Here is an 11,409-nt window from a genome sequence, read left to right as displayed (position 1 = left end):
GATGTTGAAGTGTGAACCCAGCCCATTTACACCTTCAAAACGGTGCGTTCTCAAACCCACCTCTAGCTTCTGAACTGAGAAGTGAAAAGTGAAAACCACAGCTCAGAAAAGCGAGGGAGGTCGATACTCGATATTGCTCCAAGCTGCGCGAACTCAACTGGACTATCACATACCAATCTCAGTTCTCAACCCAGGTAACAATTCTTCATTCTTTTTCCACTTAAAGCAACTAGCTTCAATCTCAAATCAAATGTTTCGTTTAGTTTGCTTAAACCTCCCACAACAGTTAAAGCACAGAGCTTTACCACATAGCCATGCCCACTTGTTCTCAAAACTCTCTAATTCCAATGACATACCATCGTTTACACTCTCTTTCCTTCAAAAATCATGTGGGTTGTCCTTAGAATCCGCCATTTCAGCTTCCAAGAAGCTCAACATTGTGAACACAAAGAATCCCAACTCAGTTGTGGAACTTTTGACGACTCACGGTTTGACTCAGACCCATGTCAAAAGTTTAATTACTAGTCGTCCAGTCTTGCTTTTGGCTGATTTAGACAATACCCTGAAGCCCAACTTGGAGTTGTTTGAGTCATTGGGGTTTTCTAGTACTAGTCTTGGCAAAATGCTTACCAAAGACCCACGTGTGCTTGAAAGTGATGCATACACTGTGGTTGAGTTCTTTAGAGCTCATGGTTTCAGTGATCAGCAAATATCATATTTGACTATGAAGCTTCCGAGATTGTATATGTTCAATGCACATAAGATTTTCAAGCCAAAGTTTGAGTTTTTCAGATCTTTGGGCTTGTCAGAACTTGAAATTGCAATGATTTTATCGACCGAGCCTTATATTCTAGAAAGGAGCCTTGAAAACCAAATCATTCCTTGTGTTCAAAAACTTAGGCAGATTCTTGGCAATGATGAGAATGTCTTAAAGGCTATAAAGGCATGCTACTGCATACTTGAATGTAATGTGGAAAAAGTGATACAGCCCAACATATTGTTGTTGGTAAGCCGTGGTGTACCCATGTCCTTAATTTTGAAAATGTTTGTGCACCAACCAAAATCAATGCTTATGAGGACTTATCGGTTTAGTGAGGCTGTTGATGAAGTTATGAAATTGGGTTTTAATCCCAATAATCTGCTATTTCTTCTAGCCGTACGTTCCATGGCGGTTATGAGTAAATCTTTGTGGGAGCAAAAGGTAGAAGCTTTTAAAAGTTTTGGATTGTCAAAGGATGAGATTTATGCAACATTCAAAAAGCAACCCATGTGTATGGTTGCTTCAGAGAATAAACTCAGGAAATTGATGAGTTTCTTTGTGAACAAACTGAATATGACACCTTCAATGATCTCCAAGTATCCAAATCTTCTACTGCTTAGCTTGGAGAAGAGGATTATTCCAAGGTGTTCAGTTCTGCATCTTTTGATATCAAAGGGGTTGGTTAAGGAAGAAACTAACATTGTTAATGTGTTCAGAATGACTGAGAAGAGGTTTGTGGACAAGTTAGTGAGCAAATATCAGAATGAGGCTCCAGATGTTGTTAGTGCACACCAAGGCAAGATAGAATTTCAAGGGTTCCCCTTTGATTTAAAAATTTGAGTTATTATGAGTTCAAGATGGAACAAATCACTGCCTTTGGCCGCATCTTCATTTATTTTAGTCCATCTTTATTGCTCACATTGGGTGATGAATAACGACAAACCCAATGCACTTGTTTTATGGAGGTGGCTATATGGGCTGGCAATTTGAAATTTGAGTTTAGAAGAAGTCATTTCACTCTCTCAACAATGGTGGAGTTAGTGATTGACAAGAGCCACCATGGCTCGGCTATGCAGGCGCGATCAAGAATGGGGTCCATGGGTTCTTCCAACTCCTTGGCACGGCTTATTCCTTGTGAAATTACAGGTTTGGCTTTGAGGGAAAGGACACAGTGGTTGGCAGTGGTGGCGGTGGTGGTGATGAAGCAGAGGCGGAGGATGCCAAGGTTGGAGGAGAGTTGGGAGTCGGAGTCATTGAAGAAGACATTTTCTTGGAGAGGGGTTTTGGTGTAGAATGGGGAGAGAATTGTAGAGAGTTTTTGGTGGGAGGTTGAGTTTGGGAGTCTGACTTTCACTTCCACTTCCATTTCTTGGGGAGTGTTCGGTTGCTAAGAAAATTATAGTTTTTTTTTCCTACTTTTTCTTAGAAGATAAATTATAGTTTTATTTGCTGAGATTTTTTTTTTTTTTTTTTTTTTGAGATTTGATGAAATTTTCCAACCTCACTTTTTGAACCAGAGAAGGATAAGGGGTGGAGCCATGAGATTTGAGTTTTTTACTTTAGGGGCATTTTGATAATTTTGATAATTGGGTGGGTTAGAGTTTACTCATAATAATTGGATTGTGTTGGATTTGGGTTAGAAGTAATTAGTTAAATGGGTTTTAATGGGTAAATAAGTTTTATATACCCAACCTAATTATGCCCACTCCAAACCCACCCATTTGACACCCCTAGTAGTAACATTGCCTCTTCTATTTTTGGGATATTATTTTTATTTTTTAATAAATTTGGATGAGTGCTCTCTTTTTTTGTGTAATTATTTGTCACTTTTTTGTTTTAATTAATTATCATTTTTCAACAAGTGTATATGAATAAATTTATTCAAACTAATTTTTTTCATTTTTTCATTTTTTCACTCTCAACCAAACAAAAATGTGAGAAAATAAAACATTTTTTATCCTCATACTTTTTTATCCTCTCACCATTTTTTATTCTCTCATTTTTCTACTCTTCAAAAAAAACGGACAATAAAGAGAATTTACCAATTGAAATTAATTGGAACACAAAGTTTATTTCATTCTTTTATTTTTTAGTTTATTTTAATTTATTACATACGAGGTCAACGGTAGACTCGCCGTAATAAGTTTTCCTTTTTTTGGAAAATTGAAACAAAAGGCGAAAACAAAGTGCTAAAAAGAAAGAACTCTTAAAACTGAATCAGATTATTGAGAGAGATCCTTCTCCAGTCCAACTCTCAAAATCAGAACAACCTCGAACTCCACTCCACACTTTTCACCTGAAACACACATACCCCTCTTTCCTCGTATTGAATCAAAAAAAAAAAAAAAAAGTATTAATCTGAGCTTGAAATAGTACGAAGAAGACCGACAACAAAAATGAGAAGACGACCAGGAATCGGAGGGTTACAGGCCGCCGCCGCTGCTAGGGTCTGTTTTTATTTTCATTCTTTTTATTATTATTTTGGGTTGTTTCTTAATTTTGATTTGTGCATTGAAAAATATTTATGTAGGATCAATATCGTTCGGTGGGTGACAATGTAGCGAAGATTAGAACCGATATGATGAAGGAACAGCTCGCCACTTTTCGCACTCAGCTCGAAGAATTCGCTCGCAAACACAAGGTTTTTTTATTATATATATATATATATATATGAAAAAGTGCAAATTTTGATGTTGTTATCGTGTTTGATCATTGAAACACCCAACGTTGTAATTGTAATATGTTGGGTTTTTTTAACAAGGGAAAAAGCTGCAGATTTGGTGTTCTTTTTGTTGGTTTAGGTAGTGAATATGGGAAAACCCGGGTCAGATTCAGTTCTATTTTGGAATATTTAAGTGGGGTTTGTTTAAGTATATGCAAATTGTATTGGTTTGGAAGGTTTTGATCATTTAGTTCATGTGTTTTATAATCCAAAAAAAAACCCAACATTGGGTTTTTTGTTTTTGTTTTAATTAATTAAGGGGTGAAATTGAGTTAAATGTGGCTGCTTGGTGGTGCAGAATGATATACGCAAGAACCCGGCATTCAGGTCGCAGTTCCATGAAATGTGTGCAAAAGTAGGGGTGGATCCGTTGGCCTCAAACAAGGGTTTCTGGGCTGAGTTGTTGGGGATTGGTGACTTCTACTATGAACTCGGTGTGTATTGCCTTTTTTGATCCTTTATTGTCTGTCTTATCAATGAAAAGTGTTTAATGTCTCAGATGTGTTGGTTGATTCTAAAGTTCTTTAGATGAAATGTAAATAAATATGCTAGGAGAGAGTGAGTGAGAGAAAGCATTTGTGGTTTCTTTGTGCTACATGAAGAAATTAGATTATGCACATGAATAGAGAAAGAGATTGGGGGAGGGGGAGGGGGGTTGCTGAACTTAGAAATAGACAATGAGCTTCAGTTGCCAGTTTGTGCTACTGTTCATTTGCGTTGTGCTATCCCTAGTCATTACTGGGATTTGGTATATTCCCTTGTCTGCCAAAGTTGTGTTTCCCTGGTTTAATTCTTTTATTTATTCAAAAATTGACCATTCTTTTTTATATTGAATTTTGAAAGTAGGATTTGTAATGTATTTTTGGACCCTTCTACTTGTGACTTGTGAGAACTCATGCATTTTATCAGATTTTCCGATAGGATAAGAACTCTTCCCTCTCTTTTGCCTGTCGGACCAAATTAAGAATCTACCAATTGTGAATTAGTTTCTTTCTTCACTTATTATTGTTTACTTTCTAGTTGTTCCTTTAACTAAAAAGCTTACTTATCATGATTTTTGGAAAATATAATACTTAAAAGTCTAAAACTGAGCTACTTGGCTAGACAGGAGTACAAATTGTTGAGATTTGCTTGGCAACAAGACCCCACAATGGAGGCTTGATAAACCTGCAGGAACTCTGCATTCTGCTTCGTCAGCGGAAAAGTGATCGTGAAGCTGTTTCTGAGGATGACTGCCTGCGTGCTATAAGTAAACTGAAGGTATTCTGGTTTCACCATAATCGATACATTTATCACTTGTATTTGGGTAGAGAATATATGCTTCATTTGAAGTTTCAAAAATTAATGGTAGACTTACTTTCTTGATCTGCCTGCTAGAAAATGTTCTTGAACTTTGGGTGGCTTTTTTTCTCTTTTGATGAATGAGCTTAGAATTAATTCATCAGTCGAAAAAAATACAACACACTGCCCGCTGCCACCAAAGAGGTCACCAAAACAGTGCTGCTAAAAGGGAAAACAGAGCAGACTGACATCTGAACAAACAGAACTAACTCTTAACAAAAACAGTAACTGGAATAGACTGCACAAAAATCTATTCTGGACCGTGGAGTTTACATTCTTGTGCAAATATAATCTACGCCTAACATCCTGTTTCTCAGCTTGAAGAATTTCAGCCTCATTATAAACCTTCCCAACATAATTCAAGTGTTTCGATCCTGCCATATATGATAAATGATAGCTGCCATGAAATTTTGCTGATAATATTTCGCAAACTCTTCCCCTTCAATCTCCTCACAGCCCAAGCAAGCTCATTATCCCAAGATCCAATCTGCCTATTAAACAAACACCACCTCAAAACATCTTTCCCTATCCTCTTGGAGAAAGAACACTTAAAAATAAATGATCATGGGATTCAAGCTTGCTTCTACAGAAAGCACACATCATATCCCCTGGTGGCTTTTACCTAATGCTTACATTTATGCCACATTTTTGCCCTGGTGGTAGAATTGTCAGTATGCCTTTTAGGCCTGGTGGTTGCAGAGGCAAATTATATTATATATATATATATATTTTTTTTTCTTATTAGCTTTTCTGCTTTCTAAAAGTAATTAGAACTTCTACAAAGTAAATGGTTATTTTTCTGCATTTGCATGCTTATCAATTTGTGTGATCTTATAATATTAACATCTAGTTCATGAATTCCAGGTATTGGGTAGTGGTTTTGAGGTGATTTCTGTTGGAAAGAAAAAGCTTGTTCGGTCTGTTCCAACTGAATTAAACAAAGACCATAATGAAATTTTAGAGCTGGCTCAGGTTACTAGCTTTCTATTTTGTTTTCTTCCTTCAGACATTGCACTATAGTATTTTCTTTATAATAAACTTGTTTGGTCTATGTCATCAGAATGAAATTACTATCTTTGAATTGGGTAGAACGATTTTTTAAAATTGCACTGTTTTCATGTTTTAGGCTCAAGGCTTTGTGACTGTTGAAGAAGTAGAAAGACGGCTTTCTTGGACCTCTGGTCGTGCTATTGATGCTCTTGATACTTTACTAGATGTATGTTTTTGCTATCTCTGGCCTATCTTTTCCCTTTTTTTTTTACCTCTTCCTGCCTTATGTATGGTTTGATCACTTGGGCTGAAGTAACCGTTTGTTTATGCAGGAGGGTCTTGCAATGATTGATGATGGCCATAGAGATCGTAAACGCCGATATTGGTTCCCTTGTGTATCTTCCAACTCAACTCCAGTAGCTGATACTTGAAAGCAAAGGTTTTCAAATCAACTCAATTTCATGTCTGTTACACCACACTCAAAAGATAAAGAGCAAAATTGTCATGTGTACTATTTGTTATAACAGTTTTAGGAAGGATCTGCTACTGTCAATTGTCAATGTTGTATCAACAAAAATGGCCAATTTAAACTAATTAAATGAATCTTAGAGGCTAAGATGCTTGACTCAACTTATTTACTTCTTGCAATTATAACAAACATTGTTATCGCTGAATGCAAAAAAGAAAAGAAAAGATCAATGTGCCTTTTGTAGCTTGTGTTTATATTTGTTATATATCTCTTATTCTCTTTCTTAAGATTTAAATATAAGACATGTAAACCAACTCTTGCCTTAATCCTAAATTGAGTCAAGAGCTTGTAGATCAACTGACACTTTTTGGAGTTTCTGAAGGAAATATCTAAGTATATATTAAAAAATGGAAAAGGGAAAAAAATGGTGACAAGGAAAAAATATGTTAATTATAGTTAAATTTTTAATGAATTGCTAATGATAATTTTAAATGGGCTTACAATAAAATATCCTCTGAACCATTAAGGAGAAAAATAATATCATGCTCATAAATTGCTGAGATGCTCAAGATCATATGTGTTGTCAACCAAAACTAATCAATGACCACTTTGTCTATTTTTCCAAAGGATGTCACTTTTGAAATTCAAAGGCATTCCGCATTCTTAATGGATCAAAATCAATTTGACTCTACATTTAAACAACCAAAATCGAAATGACATAATATTTAAGGAATCAAAATTAAACGAATCCAATATTTTAAAGGATTAAAATGCAATTAACCAATGCTAGTGTTAGCTAAAAAATGTTGTATTAGCAGTCCACTTAGCAGGTATTAGCCATGGTAGCAAAAAAATGGAGAGAAAACAAATAGGGTGGCTAAATTATCCCATTTTTTAATAAAAAAATTTAAAAGGAAAAAATTAGAACTTTATAAAATTGAGCTACTAAAATTACATACAATCCATTTTTGAGGATGAAATGACTATGATCATTCTCAGCAGCAAAAAAAAAAAAAAAAAAAAAAGAAAAAAAGAAAAAAAGAAGAAAAAGAAAAGGATGAAATGACTATGATCATTCTAAAAAAAAAAAAAAAAAAAAAAGAAGAAGAAGAAGAAAAAGAAAAAGAAAAAAGACTGATAATTCTCGATGGGCTTACAATAAAGTATCCACTGAGCCCATCAAGGATCAAGCAATAGCATGAGGATAAAGCACGTGGGAGAAACTGCAAAGCCTAAGGTCATATGTATTTTCAACTACCAACCAATCAATGAACTAAAATTTCAATAAAATATTATAGACTAAATTATATATAGCTTGTAAAATTTGCAAAATAGATATATCCACAAACAAACCTATCTTCCATTGCAAATTTGGAAGACCATGAATATCCGTTGGACAAGGCATGAATCTTTGCATTATATTTAGAAAAGACATGTAAACTAATGAAAAGTCAGTGGGTTGTAATTTGAGAAGGGTACTAGTCTCAGCAAGGCCGGCTCAACGCATTTTAGTCCTAAGGTAACAATTTAAATTGGAGTCTTCTCTTATTTTTATGTATTAATTGAATAATATTCATATTTTGATTTTATTTTTCATCTAAAAGTATACTTTTCTTACTTTTTAAAATGAAAAATTACTACTAATTATTTGTTTGTGCTCAAGTTGTACTAAAATTTCTTTTTCAATTGGTAATATATGGCTAAACCACCTAATCCTTCTTATGACATAGTCGATCTCAAATAGGATTTAGTGATTATAATTTTGAAAACTTGTAAAAATGTATGGTTAGTCTTATTTTGTAAGTGATCTATGCATCAGAAAAAGAATATAGCCTTTCAATATAATTTAATATGTTCATGGGAGTATTTTTCATCTTTTTGCAAAACTACTTTTAAAACTTTCAATTTTTCCAAATTAATTAAAACCACTAGTATTAGAATAAATATAATATTTGAGATAGTCATTGTCTCTCTTAGTAATGCTAGGCTTTAGGTATTGAACATTAGATTTCAGTAATGAATTTTCCTATAAAACAATTAATTCTGATTTTAATTTTGATTAAGAGAAAGATGTGATAAGTGATAAGTCTATTCACTTTTCATGTGTTTTGGAAATTGAAATTTTTTACACTCTTAAACTACTGCAAACAAAGTACAATGTATTAACAAAGTGCACAACATTTGAAACGAGAATAATTTTTTTATTAAAATTTTTGGGCTTTAATTAAAAATTTTACATTGTAAGATAAATAATGCATTCTATTGGTCAAAAGAGATAAGGTCTTAATTTTATTATTATTATTTTTAACTACACCTTTTTTTTAATGATGTGAAATCTCATACAAAGCGCTTTAGACTCATCCCTTAAGAATAAAGACAAATATGAGTTTTCTTCCATTTGGGAGCCTTAGGACATTGCCTAAATAGCCTAAGGATTGAGTCGCCCCTAAGCCTTAGTCTCTTCGGTCCAACAAGAATTGGGCTCACTGCAGGATCTAGGTCTCACCCCTAGCTTAAAGAACAGAGTCGTCTCCAATGCCTTAAAAACATGTTGCTTATCCAAAAACTTATTCCAAAGCCCACTCACTATGCAATAATTATTGTTATAAGGTGGCCTATGATGATCAACATATTGGCATGACAAAAGCAATCCCATATCTTGCAATGCAATTACCAGTGGTGGAAGCCGGCTCTTTGTTGTGTGAGCCCAAACATGAAAGTGTTGGCTAAACAAAATGCAACCTGAAATTTGGGCACCAAAAATTGGAGTTGAGATACTACCATAATTGTAAATACCCCAATAGTACACTCCGGACCCAAGGTCAGCTAAAATATAGCCAGCCAAGGCTGCTAAAATGGGGCGAAACCATATGTGTGATTCGGCTGCATGCACCTATTATTGCCTTTGCTAGAGAGATTAGGACCGTGGTGCAACCACATGCTACCCATGCACGATGAGCCCAAGTTGATCTTAAACTTGCTGAGTCCTTGAGAATGGGATGGTTAGGAGGTGATGTGACCCTAGTGACTGTGCTGTGGACAGGGCTAGTGGTCTTGTGGAGAAGAGAGAAAGAGGACTTCTGATGTGATGGATTTATAGGATGTGTGTGTGCGTGTGGTGTTATGGAAGTGACCTTGCAGGTCATATTGCCGTGTACATCAAGAAGTTGCAACCATTTTCACAATTATTAATTAACTTACTAACTTTGTTAATAATTATTACAAATATGATAAGTGTTACCTTCACAATGTCTTCACGTTAAATTATTGGTAATTAGTTAGTATTAGTTATAATTTTAATTTACTACTAAAATAATTTTTTACCCTACCAATAACAACTTAATACTTAAGATTTATTAGAAAGAATTTATAAAAATTTTATTTAAAATTTTTTTAATACAACTTTTATTAAAAATATAAAAAATTAGCATGATTATTGAAAATATAAAAAATTAGTAAAATGAATCATCAATCACTTTTTTCTTTTCTCATAAATATATTACTTTATGAGCAACACAGCTGTTTAATTGTGAGGGAGGTAACACACTAGTACTTGAGCGGCAACTATTTAATTGTGAGGGAGGCAGCTACAGTATTAGAGCAATAGGATGGATATATATATATAATTTCTTTTGAGAGAAAGTAGAATGGAGTTTATGAATCTATATGAGAGAGAGAGAGAGAGCATTAAGGGTGTCTATTTTTTTATTTTCTCTCTTCTTTAATTGGTATCAGAGTCAAGTTGGTCTATGGAGATGGATACTTCTATTGACAAGTTGCAAACCAACTTCTAATTGGACTTGGTTTTGGGCACCACATCAATTATTACCTAGCCGACTGTGTTAATAACCAATTTCTAATTTGTCTTTGTTATAAATATATTATGTTATGTTTTCCTAAAAAAAAAAAAAAAAAAAATGTTATGTGTGGTGATTTTTTAATTGTGAGAGAGGCACCCCTAGTTCCCTCATGTATCATCGATCTCAACTTCAGTAGCTGATACTTGAACACAAGGTTTTCAAATCAACCCAATTCCATGTCTATAACGTCGCCATCAAAGATAAAAAGCAGAAGTGTAATATGTGTAGAATATAGTCAGGGGCACAACAATTTTGCAGCAAAATTGTTGTGGCAAGCTATTAGATATATTAGTAAAAAGCGATATAAGTGGTGAGTTCAAATAAAAATTAGCTAAACTTTACTGTAAATTTTGTGGACATAATACAACTATTTATTTCAATAATGTTAACTTATGGTGAAAAACAATTTTGGCAAAGATCTACTATTGTTATTGTCAACAAAAAATGATAATTAAGCTAATTAAATGAATCACCATTGCACACCATTAGTGTGGTAGTTACTTCACAAAAATAAGTCCTTGTGGGGTGTGGGGGGCAAGTGTTGGAGTTCAAGTTTCTAAAAGAGAGATTCACACACATATACACTTAAATTATATTAGAGTAGAATTATGGGGAAAAAAAAAACTAAATAATAAATCTTCATATACATATACACTTAAATTATACTAGAGTAGAATTATGGGAAAAAAAACTAAATAATAACCACACCCCCTCCCCCGCGGTGCGCGGCGAAAGATTACCACAATTTGTCATTTCATGTGACAGGTTTGATAGGAACCTTAACTCAACTTATTTACATGTTTCAATTGTGACAAAACCTAGGTTGTGATCCGTGCATACACACAAAAACATTCAACAACACTGATTCTAAGGTGGTCTTACCTAAAGGTGCGGAGCTAGGGGGCCCCTGACCTTAAGAAAAGAAAAGAAAAATGTAGGTGTATTTTCTATAATTTTATATTTGGGCCTCTTCTTTCAAAAATCTTGACTCCCCTCTCCTCCTATTTTACATTAATTTCATTGTAATAACATTTGCATTAGTTGTTGTAAAATAGTATAAGAGCCAAAATTTGCCAATCAACCCCAAAATAAGCCCATATCAGTCTATGTAATTACATTTGCATCAATTGTTGCAAATCGAATAATTTAGTAATTTTTAAGATTGAGGGTAGTGATTTTTACCCAATATATCTCCATGTCCCTTAAAAATAAACTAAATCTTACTCGAAAACTATATGGGCTTAAGATAGCAAAGAGTGTGGCTTTG

At 34.1% G+C, this 11,409-nt stretch overlaps 2 protein-coding genes and 1 pseudogene across 2 annotated transcripts; 2 read left to right on the top strand and 1 right to left on the bottom strand.

Moving 5' to 3' along the window:
* LOC111996589 (transcription termination factor MTERF9, chloroplastic) lies at window positions 1-1,768 on the top strand. Its single transcript, XM_024028573.2, has one exon. It carries the CDS (start codon window positions 251-253, stop codon window positions 1,598-1,600), a length of 1,350 nt encoding a protein of 449 aa, XP_023884341.2. The 5' UTR covers window positions 1-250; the 3' UTR covers window positions 1,601-1,768.
* Window positions 1,769-2,927: 1,159 nt separating this feature from the next.
* LOC111996591 (vacuolar protein sorting-associated protein 22 homolog 1) lies at window positions 2,928-6,530 on the top strand. Its single transcript, XM_024028575.2, has 7 exons — window positions 2,928-3,207; window positions 3,291-3,401; window positions 3,781-3,916; window positions 4,591-4,742; window positions 5,688-5,795; window positions 5,950-6,039; window positions 6,146-6,530. Exons 1-7 carry the CDS (start codon window positions 3,157-3,159, stop codon window positions 6,242-6,244), a joined length of 747 nt encoding a protein of 248 aa, XP_023884343.1. The 5' UTR covers window positions 2,928-3,156; the 3' UTR covers window positions 6,245-6,530.
* Window positions 6,531-8,728: 2,198 nt separating this feature from the next.
* LOC111996574 (fatty acid desaturase 4, chloroplastic-like) lies at window positions 8,729-9,428 on the bottom strand (annotated as a pseudogene).
* Window positions 9,429-11,409: the final 1,981 nt, after the last annotated feature.

The sequence above is a fragment of the Quercus suber genome, unplaced genomic scaffold, assembly GCF_002906115.3.
Source record: "Quercus suber isolate HL8 unplaced genomic scaffold, Cork oak 2.0 scaffold_586, whole genome shotgun sequence".
Classification (NCBI taxonomy): domain Eukaryota; kingdom Viridiplantae; phylum Streptophyta; class Magnoliopsida; order Fagales; family Fagaceae; genus Quercus; species Quercus suber.
This window is presented reverse-complemented; position numbering and strand designations above follow the sequence as displayed.